Below are 22,095 nucleotides of genomic sequence, written 5' to 3'. Positions count from 1 at the left end.
GACTCCGAGCAGTGGCAGGAGGGCATCAAGTACGTAGGCTATGGCTTCGTACTTATGGTAAACGGCACCCAATGTCACGGTGCGAACCGTGATGCTTAGTAAGAGGAAGATCACGGCACGTGATCTCCGACCTGTTTATCTTGAACTTCAGTTCTAGATCCTGTTGTAGCTCTTCGAGCTACGTCTTGTATATTAGCCTGCCCCTGCCTGTGCCTGTACCTGTCAATGGGAATCTGATCTGTTACGACCTGTCCCTGCCAGTCATCTCCTATCATACCGTCCTGCCAGCCCGCACCCTGACACCCAAATCGACACTGGCGCTGGCGCTATCAACTCACGCTCTCATGTTTTCGACGCCGAAGCAATCGGAGCCTGGCGAGGGCTCGAACGGGCAATCGCGGTAGCTCCGCCTAGGTCGAAAATCTGGCTCTGTATTGATAGCACATCCGTTATCTGGTGTATTAGGGGGAATGCCTCTAACTCCTCGCAATGGGCATTTTTAGCCTGCCACCAGGCTATGGAACAGCACAATATCAGTCTCCGATGGGCCCCTGGGCACACTGGGATCGAAGGGAACGAAGCTGCTGACACCTTAGCCGGTGAATGCGCGCTACGCGGTAGTGCTATAGGGATGGAAGCCGAACCCACGATTAGCGGGATCCGATCCATCTTCCGGGAACTCCGGAACGAGGCTCGCTTACGCTGGTGGGACACGGTCTCTCAAAAACTCTCCCAGTGGTACCGACGCTGGTCAGACACCTACGAGATTGATTCACTGCCGGAACTCGAACTCCGACGACCAGCGCTCCACCGCTGGCTTGCCCTCCGCTCGTCGCATGGCGACTTCGACTGGTACCACCGCAAGTTCAACCACGAAGACGCCAAACTCGACTGCTCATGCGGCCGCCGAAAGTCACCAGAGCACCTCGCTCTCTGCCACAAACCCCAGAGGTCTTTCCGACACTGGCCAAAACGCCCCCCGACACCTCCAACCGACAGGATAGAGGCAGTCGCCTACCTTCGCAGCCTGGACCCCAAGCAGTTTGTTGAACTACTGGAGCTCACAAGCTTCTACTCGCGGGTCTGCACGAGGTAACTCACTCATTTGTTTCCTCAACAAAGTCTTTTGGCACCCGCCAATCACACACCTGGACCCCCCGGGACCCTCACCCCCATGATGGCCGGCTCACACGTCGGAGACAGCCGTCACCAACTGGCTACTCAGCCCTCGCATTTACGAATGCATGAACTGCAATCTGTGGAAAAAGATCTTTGTATTATAGAAACCATAGCATTGCACGTCCCAATACCCCATGGGAGGTCGCGGGAGCAAGCGAAAGCTTGCTCCCTGCCGGACGTTAATCAAATCTACCTACCTACTACCTACCTGCGGGCCATGGGGTGACTTCCCTTTAAACTTCCACATTCGCGCCTGGGAAGTCGATTTTAGGGTTCAAATTCCTTACCCCTATGCTTGGGGGAATAAATCCTGACTCTAGTGCCACTACCACCTTCATGATTCCAGCGATAGCACTGGCGGCTTCGGTGTGTCCGACATTGGTTTTGATAGATCCAATCAAAGGTGCATCATCGATGCCTCTCACAGACGAGAAAACGTTTCCAATAGCAGATATCTCGATTGGACCTCCGACCTGTACTATTATATGTAAGTTTTCAGTCTTCTGACATCAATGACGGCGAATGGGAAAAATGAACATGACCAGCTTACCGGAGTTCCCGTGCCATGACACTCAAAATAAGTGGTATCATACAAAGGCAACTTAGCATTTTGATACGCCTGTCGAATGACCGTCTCCTGTCCCTCTCTGCTTGGGTGTGTAATCCCACCAGTTCTTCCATTTGCATTGATGGCTGTGCCTCGGACAAAGGCCCGGATTGGAGACTCTCCTTCCACCGCATCCGACATTTTCTTGAGATACAAAGCTGAAAAATGGTATTGCGACATGAATGTGATGGGAATATGACAAAGTCATGGTCGAGTCTTTGCGATGCCATCAAAGCCGCACAGCTGACAGGTCTGTATCAATTACCAGCAAGATCTTCATCTGTTCAGATGAATGAGCTAGAGAGAGAAATGCGGAGACGAACTCTATGCAATCTTTATATCTGGGACAGGTATTGCAGTTTTCTTCCACGTGAAGGAAGACACCACTTACTAAACTTAATGAAGCTATTAACATAACTGAATATGTTAAAGGTAAGAACTCTGTTGTGTCCACTAACCTAACTTTGTATCAAATTATAGACGTCTCGCAAGATCTCTAGATCGAGTTCCTTTTTTGAGTTCAGGATTTTGCATAATCGAATTTCCCAACGTGCGATTGGGCGTCGTGGGAACTTCAGAAGGCTCAGGTGCACCAGAGCCTTTCCATGAAAGGCTCACTCAGGCTCGGCTGGTCCGATACTGGGAAGAGGTGTATAACGCAACATCTGAAACATCGACATACGATCTAGCAGCCGCAGAAGAGTGATATGAGAAATTCTGCACCCAATTCATGCCCAGCATCCCAGCCCCACTGGCTCTAAGTCCGGATACTCGATGGGATGACCGTCTCCCATTACTCCGTCACCAAAGACTATTGTTTTCAATCGCGCTCTTCGACTCGATTTCTCATAATTTTCGCCCTCTACTTTTTCTAGACCCAGGCGAAATCCAATCCCTACCGCGTTATAAGCGAGCACTTCTGTGCAGCCATCGACAAATTCTTGCGAGATCTGCTCTCGGAATTTTGGACAGCATTTCAAAGCTGCATAACCTCCTGGGGAAAAGCCACACGCGGCTGTCATTGATCTCTTTCCTTACTTTTGAGGCTTGCGTTGTTTTAGGAAGTCTTATTCTTGTCGACATCCAGGATGGACGCAGTATATCATCAAAACCTGGCGATGGAAGTGGACGGGGAGCTGAACACGAATTGTCACTGGAAGCAGGAGCTAGACAACATTTATGTCCACATCCATGTTGCAAAGATTCCTTGCTAGCTATCATCGCCGATATCAGCCTGGAACGATGCATCCAGGCCTTGAATGATGCCCTGCTTAGTATGAAGATCCTGGCCGAGGGCAGTGTTCTCGCCGAGGTGGGAGCCAAATCATTAACTCGCTTGGTCGAACAAGTACATGCCTCTTTATTCCTATCTAAATTGGACAAGGCTTTGAATTCCCAATCCCCTCAGGACTGCGGGCAACGTGTTGAGCAGAAACAATCTTGCAAAACATCCAACGCTTCCCCTCTTCTCTCGTCTAATTTGGACTCTGTCCCACAGACTACTGCGATGGATGATTTGCGGTCGTCTTTTGGCTTGGATATGGAACTGAGGAGAGCCGACCACCTCTGGGAGGACATGGCCTTTTCCGTAGATTTAGATTTAAACCTTCCTGTGCATTTTTGCCAAGGGGTTGACCTTCAGTGATTCGGCCTGAAGGCAACAGTTTGAATCGAGTGTGAGACGTAAATAGCTATCAGACAACTAGGCACGAAATAGACATCTTCTAGGGCAGTTATCGCTACATGTGAGGTTTCAGAGCTAACACGCGCGTGCGGCTACACTAGTCTCCCTTCACCCTTCATTCCCAGAATTTACATTTGGGTATTTATGGCACTCGGCCACCAAGGGACAATGGGGCCAACAAATTTTGTTTTGGCACGAACACTTGAACAGTTATTATCGAACTACACAAATCGATCGGTCGGACCTTGAATTCGTCACTTTTTATTGTAGTGGAGTAAGTCCACTACATATAACTCTATGCCCAGTGATGAATTCCGATAAAAAGTTAGGTTGGCTATTAAGTGCTGCGGGTGACCAAGAGTGCGATGTATCATCCTGATTTCCTGCACTTGTGTGATAATATTTTGAGGTATTCTCATCAACCTGTTGGTGTGCTGTTGTAACGGCTGCCATAGACGTTTCTAGATCCACGATGCCATCGTCGACAGCCCAATCTAGTCTTGCCTTGCTGCTATCTACCATAGTCTTGAATCAATCTGTTTTGCACCACACCTTCTTCCCAGCGCCTTTTCCATGAATCTCCCGTAACCAGCATGCCACCCATGCTCCGCTAGGAAACATGACGCTAAGCGACGCTATGCGACGCTATGCAACCAAAACTGGGGAGGCGGTCGCTTGGCTTCGTAACCAAACAAAGGCACTATAGGCCCCGCTCGTGCAGGTGCTCTTGCGTCCCTCGGGGGTCAGGTCTTTCTTTTATCCTAGCCAACTTCTGCAAATCACATGGCATCCTCCTGGATTTGGCCGAAATTGTTGAGGGATCTGCAGCAGTCGCCATTCCCCGGTCTCACATGCTGGTGGTGAGCCGGTGTAACGGACACAAGACTGCTCAGCTTGTGAAAATGGTAAAAGCACGAAGGTACTTGCGGCCACGGTGAGGATTCTGATGCAAAATGATAATGATAGGGTTCTTTCCGCGGTCGAGAATATTGTCTCCCCAAGAGCGAAATTATTCCGAGAAGGATGGAAGAGAGCCGCGGGTTGATTCAAAACAGTATGATTGATGAAGTAAGATCACTTCTTTAGCACAAGAGAATGAGGGACAATGCCAGCTTGACTGACTGATCTGTCAACTTGGTCTTCCGCTTCATCATCGCCGACCATGACACCGCTAGCACCAGCCTTCTATGGGGCCTGAAATGCTCTGACATCCCAGAAAGACAAAGAAAATAATCAACACCTGTATTTCCTACCTGGATGCCAGTGTTCTACTCATTTCGAATTCTTTTTTGTGTCACAATGACCCCTTTGACGCTGCCCATCTGAATTCTTAGCTGGGCACAGCCTTGGCTTCCCCGTCTCCTCTCCTCTGCTTTTTTCGCTACGAATTTTCTACTTGATCACTTTGGTCCAAACGCCGATTTACAAAATTAATTCAATAGATAATTATGGATATTAAACAGAAAATCTAGCCTCCTATCTAGGCATAGTTCATTTACACTGACATAGTTCATCACAGGCGAGTAGCGATGAGGCAGACTTCTAGGATTACTATGCAACTAGTGTACGCTAGAAAATTCATAGGGTAGAAAGGATGTTATCTACAGACACTAGAGACTAAATTGCTACAAGTAAATATGGAATTTTATACTAAATGACAGGAACTGGTTTAAAATTATACCAAAAGCTTGCTAGTACTAAGAAAGTGGTAATCTGAGTGTGCATTTCACAAGACGTAGTTACTTTATAAAACCAATCTAAACACAATTAAAGTATCATCAAGTGGATCCTATAGCTAGAAAGTAAATCTAGGAAATGACTAGTTAGAGGAAGTAGATTTCCGGCTAATCCACCCCGCTAGGAGCTTCTCATGGCCTTAGCGCTGAAGAGCCTCTGTGCCATAGTGCGTAGGGCCCAGGAGGCTTGGGTTGTAGTTTAATAACCTACACATCTTTCTATTGCCTTTCCAGGCTACATTTTCGAAGCAGCTAACAGTTCTTTACTATTATAGTATACCTTGTTCCCAGCCATTCCGGCGTGCCCTTTGCCTTGGTAGTTGCTAGATCCAACGGATCACTAAGAAATTAAATTGAAACAATGGAATAAATCCGAAAAAAGGAGGGTTGGAAACAATGAAATGAATCCGAAACAAGGTATGTTGACAAGAGGAAAGCAAATACAAAAACTATGCATCGCAACACTCTAGAAATATTAAACACAAGTCGTTGCGTGTAGCATCATCATGGAGGAATTCCTCCGCGTCCGCCTCGTTCTACAGTCAAGACCTGGGCGTCCCATACTCCGAGATCCTCCATGTTCTTCGCCCAGGCGGGAACATGCCAATAAGGAAAGATAAAGCTGGAAGATTACGTCTTTCGCTAGCCATCTTCGCTCAGCAATCTTGCAAGCCGAAAGCTCACGTCCTTTCCTGACATCATGAGCTCCAGCTTGCAAAGCAAGGTGTCTGGCACATCACCATAAAGAAATTTACTGCGGCTTCTTGGCAGCGGTAGGGCCAGAGATGTAGCGGCCAATGTCGGTGGCCTCGTAACCCTTGCGCACAACACCCTTGATAGTCTCCCAGCCCTGGCGAACCTGAGGAGGGGTGCTCTGGTGGGAGATGGTGGCGTCAGCACGGGCGGTGAGCTGGCGGACAGCCTGCTGGACGAAGGAGCTCTGGGCGTAGCGGGCGCGGAAGAAAGACAGGTAGATAGCCAGGAGCACCCAGCTGCCATTTGAGAAGGTTATAGCGGACAGAAGAAGGCGGAACAGCAGAGCAATCTCGAGAGTCGCAACAACACCCATGCTGGCATCGTAGTATTGCTTGATGAAACGTCCAATGGTCTCGGCCAGGGGAGACTGCTTGGCAGCGGATTTGAAGTTGGGGGAGGTGGGAGAGGCAGGGGTGGCCGGAGCAGCGGGCTGCAGCGTGGGGATCAAGTACATGCGGCTGTAGGTTGCGACGTGGAAGATCGAGTAGACGCTGAAAGGCAGAAGAGCCAGGATGAGCTGGCGCGAGTACAGCCAGACCAGAGCCATTCCTAGAATTCGAGTCAGCTCAGATTTTGGACCGTCGCATCGCGGATTACTCACCAAAGTATTGCACATTCTCGTCGGAAATAAGCTTCATCGCAATTGCCAGAGGGGTACCCTGGACACCCCGGGCGAAGTGGCCCTTGTACACGACGATTCCATACGTCACGGCTGCCGAGATGAATGTCAAACGGTAGGCGATCTGCGCCGAGGAGGAGTAGTAGTTGAAGAATATGCAAGACAGGGAGTAGCGGAAGACGGAGAGCAAAAGTGTCACATGTCTAGCATTTGTTAGTGGCCCTGAAATTCAGGTCTTTTTCAGTGTGCGCTTTAGTAGATTGACCTACCCAACGAACCAGGCAAACCTGAAACGTGGCATTTCGTTAGTATTGATAAAAAGGCATGGAAGCGTCGCTTCAGCATCGGAGTAGAAAAACGCACTGTAGGGTTTGCGCTAAGGCCTTGAGTCTCTCGGCCAGAGGCAAGGTTGCGGGAGGAAGAGGAGCCATGTCTTTTGCCACCGGATGCCAGATGGAGATGTTGAATGCTAAAATTGAATCGAAATGAAGGGAAAGGTAAAAGCTGAAAATGTGGAAAGCGACAGATAAGACGGTGGCTGGGGAGAGCGGGGAGACCGAGTTGGCACACTGAGCTTCCCTTTTTCTCTCTCCGCCTTCTATGGTGACGTCGAGTATTCGGGATGATGCAATTCCTTATCTGCATCTATATAGAGCTTCTTTAGCTTCAATTTCACATTTTACTTTACTTCTGTTTTTGGTCTACTATTTGAACTTATTTTCTGTTTGTGTTAACCTCCAGTCGAGTCGGTGTGACCGACCCGCTTGAGGAGATCCAGTTTCAGCACTAACGTACGGCCATTTGCACACACTTGCAGGATTTTCCAATAGTTCAGGTGTCAGTAATGAAGAAGATCTTGACAGATCAATTGATTTTTTTCTAAAACAAATGTCAACTAAAACGTGCTTGGCGACAATCAGCATGGTTTTCCAGCTTGAGCCAGCTCGTTCGGGTATATTTATCCAGATCCCGGTGGAAGACCTAAACTCGGACCACGCAGCCTTGGGAATGTATTTCGTGGGGTTTATCCCTATTTAGCATGGCTAATCCGCTCACTAGCGACGTAGTACTCCATGTACGGGTTGGCATTGCCAAATACTCAGTTAAGAGTTCCAATAGCCGACGCTTAACATGCACCAAAGCCTCGTCGCCAAACGCAGATACTCTTCTACTGTCGAGCCCTAACCACGCTCAGAACTTGTTGCTAAACGTTGCTCAAAATGTGAAGCGAGCTATCTTCGGCATCCATAACTAAATAATTCTTATGGACACTTCCCAAACTTTGGTTTTCCGGCGTAGCAATCACCGAGTCTAGAAGGCACATAGCAATTGAATCAGAAAAATTACCCAATCTGAGTAAGGGCAATCTACATCCATAAAAGCTAACCTCCAGATGGCCCGGCTCTTTTTTAGGCGTGCATGCCTGACAGGCAAATCTTGAAAACAAGTGCCAAGCTTGATCGATGTTGGGATGACGGAATTCCAGGGGACAACAAGAGGTAGCCTTTTCAAACCCAGATTCGTTGCTCCCACTCGATGCAATCTGCGTACCATGTACGACCTCCATGAAAAAAAAAAAAAATTCTACGAATGTGAATCGAAGATCTCCTCACATTCCACTTCTATGCAAGCTTCGTGGGGTCCAAACCGAGCAAGAATGATAAAGATTTATTCATTGGAGAAACAAAGAAAGAAAACCAGGGTCTTTAGGGCTGTCTTGCTGGAATAACAACCGGGATTGTTGACGTCGGTATTGACTTACACATTCAATTCCTACACAACTACTCAGGACTACTGACACTATCTCAGGTCCGATGTGTTAATTTACGCCCATATGAAAGTCCCCACGTCCCTGAAGTGTTTCCATGATGCTGTGGGCACGGACTAAAACGGCGTGGGCATCTTCTGACAACGCGCTGTGTACAACGTATTCCGTGTTTCTTTCAGCTGTATGCCCCCGGATTAAATCGGTCTAGAAGATAACCTTTCAACCCCCATTAAACAACCCAAGGCACAGTTTTTCCGGAACTTGAAAATCATATGGCAGACCTCCGACCATCTGCTTGCTAGCGGCAACCTTGGAATCCAGCTAGGCCCTCTTCCACATCATTTTCCACCTGTAAATACATCTCCAACATCCATTCTGAACTCTTTCTGCCATGAAATATGCAAAATTTGCAACCGTGTGTAATGTACCAAGCTGGCTGTGCGCCACTAAAAACACCAACCCCACCCCAAGTGCGATAAATGCCGAAGTAATCGTTCTCCTGGCTTTTGAACAGCCTTAGATACCAGGAAGTATAGATTAAGTAGAGTCGGCGTTTATCAGCTCCGTAAGTTGACTTCTTTAAATCCCGTTGTCGAGTCCCGGGGAGCATACAACATACTACCTCGATCGATCAACCTCGCAACGGGGACTTCTCGTGAGATTACTGCACACAATGTACCTGGTAAGATTTTCGGATCAACCTAACTAGAGCAATTACAATGAAGGACATGGAATTTCCATGATTGGATCGCTGGATAGATTTACCGAAGTTAGGATGCCGAGGGTTCACAATCCATGGATCCTTGCATTTTGTCACTCCCGAGGCCAAAATTCATAGATCATAGTGATGCACGGAGAATCTTGAAAAAGGAGTTCAATTGGAAATTAAGTTGATAGCGTGTCTCGGTACGTGCCATCTGGTATCTTAGACCAACGGGGAAACTTGGACAAATGTATAACGCTAGTCACTACGTAGCTACTCCAACCACTATCCAACGTATACCATTTAATAAACTTCCCGATCCAAGAACCTATCTATACATCTCTACGGAGTACACAGGGCCTCCAATGTGGTCGCCTATAAGGACTCCAGAAGACTGAAAATTCTCCATTCAACCACGCAAGTTAAAGAATGCTCTAATGTAGGGACAACCCTCCAAGCTTGGACTGAACAAATCTCGCCTAATGACTAAATCTGGGGGTTACAGCTGCACAGTCGGGGAGTTTCCACCGGATGCATCCGGTCGCAATATAGAAGGGTTCTCTGAAAGTCTCACGAGGATGTCAATATGTATTATGCACAGGAAGGTTTCGGTAGTAAATTAAACCCTCACACTCACATCCAACTGGTTAATAAAATATAATTAGATGTTTCTTGTTGATACGCGCACTGGAGGCTAAAACTATGTCGAAACACTAGCCCTAACGAGGCAAAACCGCCGTTCCTGCAGGTCGGAAAGCTAGTGGGGTCCGTCGTATTCCCGACGTGCGCTAGGCAGGGGAATTAGTGCCGCCCCGGGTATTGGTGTCCGTACGGAGTACACAGTAGGCACTGAGGCCGCCTATTGTGGGACCCGTTTACTGGGTGAGCATGCGGAGTTTTGACGTTTGTGGTGTTCTATGTGTACGACCGGGCAGGTCCATAATTGAAGTTCTAGTCATGGAAGTATATCGTTGCGATCGTAGTCACACTCACGGGCATACCGATGCGGGGACCCGAGTGAACTGCCGAAGCTGGAAGTTAGATTGAGATTGAGACGGGTGCAATGTGAATCGCTATATCGAGATTACAATGGGGCGATTGTGATGGTAATAGACTAGACTCGATGATCGGTATTTGGTGTTGGAACTTGTAGGAACTGTGGATCGAGGAAAGATTCCAGAATAATCTTGTATTAAAGGGGAATCAAGTACAATCATAAAATAGACTGACATCATACATCACTAACACGCACACGTGGGAATTGCAAAAATCACAAACGCCCAACCAGGAAACAGTGAAACATCTCCTGCAACACCGTGTCTAAAACCCTAGAATATCCCCTCAACAATTCCTTATTGGGCCTCTCATGTTTCAGAAACGGGAGTTGAGTTTAGGTCAAAGTTGCGACAGATAAATGGAACCCCGCTAGAGATTTTAGAACATCCAGGGAAAAAAAAAGGGGGGATCAAACATAAAAACCGTATTTCAGTAACATTACACTCGTTCTCGCCCATATACTGACGCAAACGTGGATTGAGGATCCCACTCGCGTACACCCTGTAACGAGCTAGGCGGCCTAGGCCCGGAAAAGCTCAAAGAGGGACGCACAAAGCGAGCCTCACGGGCGACATGAGCATTGCACTCGGAGCTTGGACTTGGACTGGCCATCGGACTCGGGCCACATCCAGTCATCTGCATAGGGCTCGTCGAGGGCATAGAAGCGTTACGGTCAGGCCCGACCATTTGTGTGGGGCTTGGTGAGCGCATAAAATCAACACGGCCATGCCCGCCTATTCGGGGAGGACTTGGCGAGCACATGCATGCATCGGGTGATTTCACAGATGTAGTCAGCATTTCGAAGCCTTTGTTGTCGACGAATCGGGTAGTCGCATCTGCAGAGACGAACTCGTTGCGGTTTCTCATTTTGCGGTGGAATAGATCCAGCCAGCCGGCGAACATGGATGGATGCGCGAAGAGGATAAAATTCCAAAAGCCGACGAGTGAGAGCAGAAACACGAGTGCCAGTAGGGTTGCTTCGTTGGGGCCGATGGCTGCGGTGTGTTCGCGACAGAGATCCTTGTCGTCGGTTTCGGCGAGGCAAACTAGCCAGGGGCCTGCGGTTTTGATGTTTTCGACTGTTGGTGCAACGGCGTTGTCGAGTTTTATAAAGACGACTGCAAAGAAGATCACGTTGCCGAGAATGATTGATGTGAGGGCGATACCGCGCCATTGGAGTTCAAGGACGCGACGTACGCGCCGGTAGGCCTGTCGGGCTGTCATGGTGCCGATGCTGGCTGTGTAGGAGGCGAGGTTGGGACCGGAGCTGCCTGACATTGAGGCGGATTTGTCGAAGAGGGAGCGGAGGTAGATGTGGGTGCAGTAAATCATCGTTGATAGCTGGAGGAAGAGGGCTGCGACGGCGAAGACCATGACTGGGATCCAGTAGTCGTATAGTCCATTCGTCACGTTGATGTGGCAGATATCGCCAAATCGGAATGATACTCCAGTCAGTATCAGCATAACTGTCAATCCGATTGCTGGGATTCCCAATCCGCAAGCAAAGGCAGTCCACATGAATTTCGGTCCTAGAACCATTTCCCAGCATACTTGTAGGTGGAAGGCCAATGTACGGATAAAACTCCATATGACCACAAGCCAGCCACCGAATAACAATAAGGATCCGGAGAAGGCACAGGAAAGATTGGTGCGCATGTCATTGGGGGTAATTGCATTGTGGCATTGGTCTGGCCTGGCACCGAGGGGTATGATAAAGGCGAGCTAGATCGGAGTTAGCCATAAAAGCTCGTAACGCACACCAGCATCCAACTTGCCTCCATGCAACAAATGCCCAGCGTAAAGCAGACACTCAGATAATGACGATGAGTCCATTTGGCAGGTAGGACGGCGTAGGAAATCAACAAGAAGAAACATAGAGGGAGAATGGCGACGCCGATCCAACTCGTGATCCTGAGTTTTTCGGGCAAGTCTGAGCACGTTAGGCATTGGAACGGGCCTGGAAATCATAGAACTCACCAGAGTCATATCTCCACTCAGCGAGGGGACATGGCAAGCAACAGGAATACGTGCTATTGTCGAAAGTGATCGTCTTGCAATAGCGACCATCGATAAATCCCCCGACAGCAGGGAATAGCGTCTCCTGTAAGAATGGAGCTGGGCAATGTCCATTTAGGGCGTGCACCATGATGACGAGATATGCATATGCGCGAATTCCTAACGCACCAGCGCGATATCACAGAGGAACAATAGATATATGCAAGAGAGGGAGAGAGGAACAGATAACTCAAGGGCAAAATTGGGGTATACATACTGTGTACGATGTACGTTCCGTACTCCGTACTACTCGTAAGTTGAGACTGGATCGTCAGGCAAGGCCCGTTCTCTGCCCCACCAGCACACGAGGTACTAAATCTCTATCCACGGTCCTCCAGAACTCAATTCGGTCTTGGTAAAGTTATTTAGCGGGGATTAATTACAGTACAGAGTACGGGGTACAAAATCTTTTGTAAATGACTGACCGAGGAACGCCTGTAGAAAGCCATAAAGTCATACCAACCTGAGCTGATCATCCGAGATAGTGCAACTCTCTTCAAATTACTAAATATCTACTTCATATGAAGCACGGAGTAGATCTCATTGTATTGGTTTGGTATTACTGGCATATCAGGCTGTATTAAATTGTACATTAAACAATTTATACAATCACTCAGCCTCCTCCACACTATGCCCTTTCCGTGGTTAATGAATTTTGTTTACCATTTTGCAGCCCACAATAAATACAGTGCTAATGTGAATCCAGTTAAATGTGATTGAATAGAGCTATGTTCATCTTTCCACAGGATTCAGTTAAAATACTGACGGTTACACTCCGACTGAGTGTCTAGCCCCAAGCTGACAGCAGCCCAGGCACTCGCCTCTTCAACTCTTTGCTATCCTGATACCTGATTCGATTGCGGTTTTACCCCTGGAAATCAAATTGGGTCTGTCGTAGCAAGGAGGGGCAAGAGTGGCCAGTGTCACCAACAATCCAATTTCTTTCCGAGAGCCTACGTGTTAATCCACCCAATCATTGCGAACAATCTGTCTCTCGCTGTGATCACTACTGGCATTCGTCACTGATGAGTCCAATCGGATGGCTAACACCGTTCTATATGATACACACATGTGCTCTATATGCTGCCAGACGATCCATCACAGCGAAGAAGTCAACCAGATAATTCGAATGTATCTTAATTTTCCTAGACTCCTCATCCACACCAATCCCTGTATCGACCAGATCCTGATCGTCAGATTAGGTCTCATTAATGGGTAGATCAGCTGACCCATTCACGGCAAAAAGTACGTGATCAGATCACTCTGACGTCATCGAGTGATCATCACACCTGGCGCCAATCACGAACCTGCAACCAGTTCAACACTGACTCGTCGCATCCTCACTTTAGTCATATGCAACATCTAACACAAGCACAGCCAAACATTCGCGTCAAATTACAGAACCTCTTTAGCAATTCTGGTTTTGCCTTGAAAATGCGCTTACAATCGGATCTCAGCGCGCTCTTGCGACGCTTGGAATTCTAAATTCTGTAGATGCTCTCCGAGCTCATCGCAAACCCAATTCCAAGCTTAAGCCCTGGCTAAAGCAATAAGGTACTGTTCACGATCTAAACTAAAGCTAAAGCTAAAGCTAAATCTCTAGTTCCCCCTCCCCCCCCCCCCAGCGACCCTTAAATTCGAGTGCGATGAACCCATCTTTCCACCACACGCTGCACCTCCGCCAAACTTTCCATTTTCTATTCTCCATTCCGAAACACCCCCCAGAATCTTACCCAATGTATGTAAGATTACGGAATGACCAAAATTAGTAACCCAAGATTTCCTTGTGACCGCGTAGATCCAGAAAGATGTCGGATCTGGAACGTTGCGATTCGGACAAGTTGCCCCCGGAACCCCAGACGCTTGAATCAGTGGGGGCAGGTGGGTTCCGTGGCACCATGGTCCACGAAAAACCAGAAAAAGTTGAGTGCCGGGGTTCAATTTTAAGGGCCGGAGCTGTGGGTTAGTGGTTAATGGTTAATGTTACCTAGGTAGAGATTGAGAAGAGGTTGGTGATTTTTGGTGTGTTAATAGTGTCCTGGTACCATTTGGCATCTTTCGGGGACTTTTTTTCATCACTAAAATGGTAAATAAGAACAACCAACAGAGGAGTGTTTAGTAGATATCAGATCAGCTTTAATTTGCTCATATAAATCAAGAAACATGCCTGAATCCGAAGTACAGGGTTCAGTGTCTCGTGGGCAGAACCCAGAGGCAACTAAACCGAAGCTGCAGAATCAAATGAGGAAAGGTTTTCGACACTAAATTTACCAACTTTTTCTTTGATTTTCGTCTTTAAGGATCCGTATGCCCACTCTGTTGTGAGAACTACCTATAGTGCACTTTGTACGGAGCACACCTGCACTTTTCTATGATTAATATAAGAGCTCCACGGGTGTTGTGGACTATTGTTACTCAAGCTCTCGCATTCATCACACCAAATGAGGACCACATCCCCCGCACAAATTATGAGATTATTCTGTCGCTTGTCGCTTTGGCAAGCCATTCCTCAACACGACATGGCGTGTTGGTGGTGACAGGACTCGAGTGCATAGTCAAAAACCAACACAAGCCAGCGCATTACCCTACAAATACGCAGTTCACTTCAGTACCCTCAAATCATTCCATCGGGCCAGATACAGGACCGACCAAGAGGGATCAGGTTCTGTACAATGAGGGTGGGTGCTGGGCCTCTGCAACAACCCCTCAACTCGCGACGCCATAGTTCCTGGGCCGCGGACCGTATCTTGTGGACAGCCTTCAAGCCTCAAGAACCAGAAGAACCAGAAGAACCAGGCGATCTGGTCGAACTCTCGTCCCACCCCCACTCCTTCAGCAGCTGCTGCACACGGTACTCGGTCGCCCAGCCCAGATCCGACTCAATACTCCTCAACAGGCGCAAGGTAGTGCGGCGCTCGCGCGGGTCTGTCAGACACTGCCCGCTAACAAAGAGTGGCTGCAACGAGTTGATCCTGACGCTTCCGGCCGGGCGGGAGAGACCTATACCCACGATCTCGCGGCTATGGAATGCGATATCGGACTCGATAGAGCGATACGACTGGAGGCGAAGCGTGATGGTGCTCCGGCGGCTGGTGGACTCGTGCGGCTTGTTGATGAGCAACAGGATGCGCGCCATGTGGTAGTGCTGCATGGCGGAGGCGCACATGGGCAGACTGTACCAGATTTCCTGTAGGGTAGAGATGTCATCGTTTTCGTTGGGCGGGCGATGGTGTCTGAGATTGGATGGGTTCATTCGTGCACAGGGCTGAAATGTCTCTGGGATTCCGTTGTACCATGTGTCGAGCTCGGATTCGAGTCGGTACCACCGCTCCAGGAGGGCTTGTTGCGACACGCCCAAGGGACCCGGCATGGTACGGTGGTCGGTTAAGTGCACATTGTCACTGGAGCTTATGAAATTGACTATCTTGGAAATTATCCAGACTAGTCCGTTGCTGATCAGGTCTTCTTTCATTACGTCTTCGCCTTCCGGATATCCTGCTGCGCTTGTGTTGCTGGCACGGAGAAAGCCTGCGTTGTCAATAAGTAGACCTGCTTCGGTCCAGAGGACCGTGTCGTCCGTGTTCAGCCTTGTCTGGGATTCATTGATGACTTCATTTTGTCAGTAGAGGTTTGGATGAACCATTCGTCGGATAAAGTACTCACAGGCAGCTAAGTAATCCTGTCGCGCGAAATTCCAAAACGTCGCCCTCCGAGCTTTGGAAAGGCCTGACTTCTTGGGCGTTTGCGTTTGATACAGGTTTTCTCCCGGAGACGAACGCTGCTCAAGAGGCATCATACCCACTTCAGCGACATCTAGCAGCGACTTCACGCCACTCAGATGACGATTCCACGCAGGGCCTGCAGCATCGAGAAATTCATACACAGAAAGAATGGCCGTCGCCGCGAGCACCTCATCGGAATGAACTCCATGCGAGAGCCGACTACCAGAGACCCGTCTGCGGCGCTTACGTGGGTTATCCGAATCTACAGAAAGCTCGGCAGCCTGCCATTGACCAAAAGCCTCAGGGGTACTCAATGGAGGTGGACCCTCTGCGTCAGGTTGAAGCTCCTTCATTAAAAGCTGGATGGCCTTTTCATAATATTTGGCTCCATACCAAGCGAAGTCGGGGTCTTTGTCTGGCCACACTTCCATGGCAGCTTGCTGGGTGCAGACTCCACCCACTGATGCCTTAGTACCTTTGATTCGACCCAGCTGTTTGGCAGAATATGCGCAGGCGGCGAATTTCAAGAGCGGATTGGTTCTTGCTCGCACTGGGACGTATGAAGCAAAATATGTCCCTAGGTCGAAGAGATCCATCCTGCAGATATCATCGTTACTCTAAATTCTACGTTGGCAGGTGGTAGAAAACATACCACAGTCCCGGTCCTTCTGAGTAATGTCGCAGAAGGAAAGCGGTCTCGAAATCGGTCTCTGAATTGTCGTCTGGTACGTGATTCAGGAGGCTCATTTGACTCATGTGGCTCAAGCTACTCCGTGAAGCTGCCGATATTGATGAAAGCGCATTGTTTCGGTCAGAGAGATGCATGATTGGGTCGATGGAGGGGGACATCGAATGCGAGGGGTTGAGGAGGAAATTAATATTGGTATTGTTGCTGGTGGACGACAGCGACATGGAGGGCGAAGCTGGGAGTATAGCGGTACTTCGCCGTGGGTTCGGAGAAGTATAGGAGGTACTATCAGAGACTGAATGGTCTAAGGAAGAATAAGGGAAGCGATCATGCGTTGCGACCGCCGACAAGGCTTCCAACCCCTGTGTCTCAGCATCGCTCGTTCGAGAGCTTCCACTGCCCCATCTGTAATTTGGGGAGTCTGTTTGCGCTGCACTTCTTAGATCTACCAGTGAGGCTTCGAGGTCATCTGCGTATGGATCGGAGTTGTCGACGAAGATTACTGCAGAGGAAATGAGCTACCGTCCAACGAAGATCCAGATCCAAGCAAAATGTCCCAGCGATGCCGTACCATGTTTAGGAACATCCAGCCACACGCTATCCTTGTCAAAGGTGTTCTTATACGAATAGAACCCGTTGAGACTACCACGGCCATCTGGGGAGTTCCGGTTCATCGACGCGTTCTGCTGATGGCGGAAAACTACTCCTTCACTCGGACGACATTCTCGGCCACCTTTGCGACACTGTGAACATTCGGGCTTTTCTTCATCACCTAACAACAAATCAGTTGGGCAAAAAGCGGTCGAGAGAACAGATTCATACATTTGAGCTTTCGTGTTCGACACGTTAAGCTGAGTCACGTTAGCAGTGAGCCACACCAGTTGGGCGCATAAACTTACCAGCCGGTTCGTGATCGCATACCGAAATGGCATGAACGCAGGGCAGTAACAACATCCGAGGTAGAGGAAGTGGTCGGAGTTGAGGTTGGGGAAACGAAAACCTGGAGATCGACTTGCGGGGAGAGAACAGGTGACCTGGGGCCCCACACAAATAACCTGAAGGGTTGTGTTCCCGAGGTCAGGTGTTCACGTGATGCATCTTTGAATGAAAATTCACCAGTACACTTTTTCTTAATAAAGTCAGATATTGCTAGCATCGTAGTAATACACTTTTTTTTGAGAACTTTTCTATCAGCAAAAGGGTATTGTATTAATTGTTGTGTCCACAATTGAAGCGTGGCTATCTACATATCTCCAACCTCCCAAGCAACACCAACCCACTCGAGTAGGGAAATAATTCGCTGAAAAGCGTATGGTACATCAACACAGAGGCGTATTCACAATAGAGATTTCAAAGACTGTATTGGCCACATGTGCCAGAAGCCAGGGGGGAAAGTTGAAGATATATCGCGGTATGGCCGGCGCGAAAACAAACACAGGCGAATAGAACAAAGGACATTAAAGACGGCTGGGTATAGCAACGTTGCTTCCGATAAGAGCAAAACAAAAACGCCAGCCTCGAAGCAAACCAGAGGGGTTAGGTGTTTTTGGAGCGAAAGGGGGGCATTAAAGGGCCGGGACACCGGGGTTAGGCTGGTGCAGCGAATTGAAGAGGTACTCAGGCGGCAAACGCTGCATATCGGATGGTCGATCGGTGCCGAAGGTTTGAGGAGCAGCTGCATAGCCCTGGCGGCGGCGCTGTACCTTGTTAAGGATAACACCAGCTAGGACTATGAGGAAGACGCAGCCGAGAGCACAGCAGAAAGCTACCAAGACTGCGATGCCGTTGGAGTGATGTTTTGCTAGGTTAAAAAGTCAGTATTGAGTCCTACAAGAATGAAAGGTCGGTACAACTCACATTTGGTAGTGTACGGGTTTTTCTTTTCGGAGAAGAACTTCGACATGCTGCCCGGTTGGCCATTTGCTTGCTGGGAAAGGATAAATGGAGTGATATCGGTTCCGTTGTAGAGCGCCGCTGATGCATGTCCGAAGCCCGGGATTACAAGCGAACCCATGATCAACAACGTCTGCTCGATACTCAACAGAGCAGCCCCGGAATGGCCATGGCGGACAGGAAGAAGCTCTATATCATGAATGACCGTGCCCTTGGAGAAAAGATTCCCGGGAGATTGGAACTTGGAACCGTCGTAGCTCAAGAAGAACACGGACCCGTTGGTCGCAGTACCGGCAAGCCAGAACTTTGACAAATCTGCACTAGAAGCAGTAAACGTGGTGACATTTCCGGGGAAATCTGACGGGGACGCTCCAGAGAAAGCAGCCCATTTTTCAGCTTTCGCGTCGTAGATGGCAATTGAGGTATTGTTTCCCCCCACATCAAGGTTACCCACAGCCATCAGCTTCTTTTCACTTGCCCAATGAAGGTCAATCACGGTGCCACTTAGGGACGATCCAGGTTGATCCCATTCACCGGTAGCAGCATCCACATAGCAGACAGAATTACATGGGAACTGCCCGACACCTTCGAAGTTTCCTCCAAAGTAGATCTCTGACGAACCCGGTCGATTGACGACGGCATTTACTGAGACATCAGAGCCAGTGAAAAACGGCTGCGTCTGTGAGAACTCGTTCTTGTTCAGGTCGTAAACGACAAGACCTTGCAAAGTAGTACGACCGATGCTTCCGGTGACATTTCCACCCGCATAAAGGGTGTTGTTGTACACAAGCATTGAAACAAATGTTGAGTTACTGTCAACTCCTTGCGGGAGACCTGAAATCTTCTCATCGGCACCGTTAAAAATGGCAATATTTTCAATGGTAGATCCATTGCTGCCAGCGGCAGCAAAATGCCCACCGTAGATGGTGAGATTGCGGCTCGAACTGGTATCATAGGCACCGGTGATCAGACCAGTGCTGGACTTTTGGTGATTAACCTTCATTGATAGAGGAATCAGTTGCAAATCATCGGAATCTAGCAGTGACACCGCACCACCAGCAATGATACCATTGGTGGCAAGGTTGCCTGCCAGAATGAGCGTATTGCTGTGCGAAACAACACTTGACAGTTGACCACCAAATTGCATCTGTGTAACATTAAGGTTCTGGAGCCAGTCCTTGTGGGAAGGAACCCAGATGGCAAACCCAGCAACAGAGACCGCGGGGTTCCCATTGGAAGCAATGATCTGGTCGAAGTCGCCGCTTACAGCAATGATGGTTTCATTGATAGCAACTGATGCATTCAATTCAACAGGCCAGATCGAATTGACAGGACCGTTCAGCCCTGCTCCCAGAGCCGACCACTCTTTGGAAGAGTATGAGTATGCCGCAACGTATTTGAGGTCCTTTGAGCCTGTGTCCGAGGTATCTGTGAAGCGACCACCAACGTACAAGACATTGTCAAGGGTGGCCATTGCTAGTACTGGAGAATTCAACCCAGAGCCTGGCATTGCTGTGACATTGCCGTTGTTAATAGACATGATGTGGTGAATCTTACTGTCCGAGAAGTTACCGGCGACATAAATCACATCATCATGCTGCTTGATGATTGAGACTGTTGCGTTGTGGCCAAGTGAAGTGCCCGCCTTGTTGATGTCCGACTTGGTAAAATCCGAGGTTTCAGTCTTGGAGGTCGGATCATAATCATAGAGTCCATTGAGACCGCCAGTGCTGGACAGTAGTTCAAATCGGACACGAGACGCAACAATGGTGGTATCTCCTTGGCCATCCTTGGCCCGCAATGTAACTTTTGGTCGGAAGGAGTCACTGTTGGCGTCAACGTACCCAGTATATATTGTGTCGTACTTGTCGTGGCGGTTGGTCTGGTAGAAATATGATAGATCAAGCTGGTTGGAGTCAGATCCACTCGAAAGGGTAGCCGTGACATTAACGATGCCCCGTGAGCTGCAAGAGTTGTCCTGGGTGCAGCCGGGGGTATATAGCTTGATGGTATAGTTGCCAGATTTCTTCACGTCAGGCTCGAAGGTGACGGATGTAATCAAGGCATCAGAATCAGTCACCTTTGCAGACAAAAACCCAGACTCGATAGTCCATGAGCCGGTGCGCGTTGACTTGGCAGGGTATTCAATGCCTGAGCATGTCGGCTCGTTGTATTGGTCGACAGCGTAGGTTATGATTTGATCTTGAAAGACTTCGATGCCGTTCAGACCAGCTCCTTGTCCGTACCAACTAAGAACCTCAATCTGGAGTCCTTGCATACCAACGGTATTAACCATGGTAAATTCACGGTACTTTTCACTCGTGCCGCTAGAGAGCGGGCACAATGAGTCACAACTAGCCTTATTTCCTGACTCGTCGATGTAAGTCAGATTCATAATACCGTTGTCGGGGATCGCTCGAAGTAAAAACTCCTTGGTACCGCGTCCATCCAAGTGAGTGTTGTAAAGGCGGATTTTAGTCGGGAAAAATTCGAAACCGAGGTCTGCTCTCCAATATCCCGGCGCGTAGTCGTGTAGAAGGTAGGTCTTGCCTTTGGCAGCCTCTCCACTTGTCGAGCAAATGATGTTACGAGGATCGGAGTAGCCGTCCAAAAAAGAGTCTGCATCGGATGTGATGGTCGCATTTTGAAGGTTGAGAATTTGTCTTTCGTTTGAGGAGCTGGTGCTGTTCCCAAGGGCGTCAAAAGATCCCCCAAAGATGATATGGCCATTGTCAGCTTTCAAAATCGAGCTGACCGGACCATTCAGGCCATTGAACGGGAGATTAGTCCAGCCATTGTCAGGCGTCCACGCAACAGCGTTAGTCGTGTTGTCGTGAGTGAATTTTCCCCCAACGTAGACGCAGTTGGTGTCCTGGTCGCAAGCCACGGCTGCTACCGAGCCCGAAAGGCCCGGCAAGGCAGTAACTTTGCTAGTATTCGGGTTGAAGAGAGCAGCACCGGGCGAATCGACTCCGCCCAGGCTAGTGAAGTTACCACCGACAAATATCCCGGCGAATTTTCCATCTTTTTGAGTGAATGGGCACATTGCCATGATCTGCCCATTGGCGGACGAAAGGTTTGTGAGAATGTCGTTCGGTAGTGGGGTCAGAAGGGCTTGGGTGCCATCGGGAATTGATTCGGTTTGTTCTTTATATTGATAGAGAGAGACGCCGTCGAAATCACCAGTGATTGATACCCGTCCCAGCGAGGTCAGGTCCAGTTCTGGAACGGAGACTGACTCGAATGACAAGGCGTTGAGAGTCGGTAAAAGCGCGAGAAGCGAGGGCCAGCCGGCCGCCGCAGGCCCAAACAATGAAGAGATCCTCATTGTCATGGGAGCGACGACGGGCAAGAGAAGTGTAGATGGCCAGTTGGAATGGCTGAAGCGAGTGTGGGAAGACTAGACAGGGCTGTGCTGTCCAATGAATTAATTCAGGGAGGCCAGGCCGTCAGGCCGCAACGTGTGGAGAAAAGAACGTGATAAAGAATGTAGCATGAAAACTAACTTGAAAGTAAAGGAATGTAAATGAATGAATATTGCTCGAGACCGAAGCCTCACTGCATTTTAGTATTAACGAATGACTAGATATGAAGGTGAAGGGAACCCAGGGGAAGACCCAGTATGCTTG

At 48.9% G+C, this 22,095-nt stretch overlaps 6 protein-coding genes across 6 annotated transcripts; 2 read left to right on the top strand and 4 right to left on the bottom strand.

The window, feature by feature from the left end:
- Positions 1–517: 517 nt before the first annotated feature.
- On the top strand, positions 518–1,096 carry Pdw03_6880 (putative RNA-directed DNA polymerase from transposon X-element; the record flags this gene model as incomplete). The annotated part of the gene is made up of 1 exon (XM_066101481.1): positions 518–1,096. One exon carries the CDS (start codon positions 518–520, stop codon positions 1,094–1,096), a length of 579 nt encoding a protein of 192 aa, XP_065956564.1.
- A 374-nt stretch (positions 1,097–1,470) lies between these two features.
- Pdw03_6879 (uncharacterized protein) lies at positions 1,471–1,793 on the top strand (the record flags this gene model as incomplete). The annotated part of the gene is made up of 2 exons (XM_066101480.1): positions 1,471–1,666; positions 1,762–1,793. 2 exons carry the CDS (start codon positions 1,471–1,473, stop codon positions 1,791–1,793), a joined length of 228 nt encoding a protein of 75 aa, XP_065956563.1.
- A 4,164-nt stretch (positions 1,794–5,957) lies between these two features.
- On the bottom strand, positions 5,958–7,012 carry Pdw03_6878 (Uncharacterized protein family UPF0121; the record flags this gene model as incomplete). The annotated part of the gene is made up of 4 exons (XM_014678970.2): positions 5,958–6,511; positions 6,564–6,784; positions 6,851–6,868; positions 6,945–7,012. 4 exons carry the CDS (start codon positions 7,010–7,012, stop codon positions 5,958–5,960), a joined length of 861 nt encoding a protein of 286 aa, XP_014534456.2.
- A 3,534-nt stretch (positions 7,013–10,546) lies between these two features.
- Positions 10,547–12,254, bottom strand: Pdw03_6877 (frizzled and smoothened-like protein P; the record flags this gene model as incomplete). The annotated part of the gene is made up of 3 exons (XM_014678971.2): positions 10,547–11,830; positions 11,884–12,038; positions 12,086–12,254. 3 exons carry the CDS (start codon positions 12,252–12,254, stop codon positions 10,547–10,549), a joined length of 1,608 nt encoding a protein of 535 aa, XP_014534457.2.
- Positions 12,255–14,930: 2,676 nt separating this feature from the next.
- Positions 14,931–17,492, bottom strand: Pdw03_6876 (Fungal transcriptional regulatory protein, N-terminal; the record flags this gene model as incomplete). The annotated part of the gene is made up of 6 exons (XM_066101479.1): positions 14,931–15,772; positions 15,827–16,482; positions 16,538–17,075; positions 17,145–17,345; positions 17,396–17,424; positions 17,473–17,492. 6 exons carry the CDS (start codon positions 17,490–17,492, stop codon positions 14,931–14,933), a joined length of 2,286 nt encoding a protein of 761 aa, XP_065956562.1.
- Positions 17,493–18,138: 646 nt separating this feature from the next.
- Pdw03_6875 (Cellular morphogenesis protein (Rax2), putative) lies at positions 18,139–21,794 on the bottom strand (the record flags this gene model as incomplete). The annotated part of the gene is made up of 2 exons (XM_014678973.1): positions 18,139–18,374; positions 18,431–21,794. 2 exons carry the CDS (start codon positions 21,792–21,794, stop codon positions 18,139–18,141), a joined length of 3,600 nt encoding a protein of 1,199 aa, XP_014534459.1.
- Positions 21,795–22,095: the final 301 nt, after the last annotated feature.

This window comes from Penicillium digitatum, chromosome 2, assembly GCF_016767815.1.
Source record: "Penicillium digitatum chromosome 2, complete sequence".
NCBI classification, from domain to species: domain Eukaryota; kingdom Fungi; phylum Ascomycota; class Eurotiomycetes; order Eurotiales; family Aspergillaceae; genus Penicillium; species Penicillium digitatum.
Note: the sequence above shows the minus strand (reverse complement) of the source record. Positions and strands in the feature narration are given on the sequence as shown.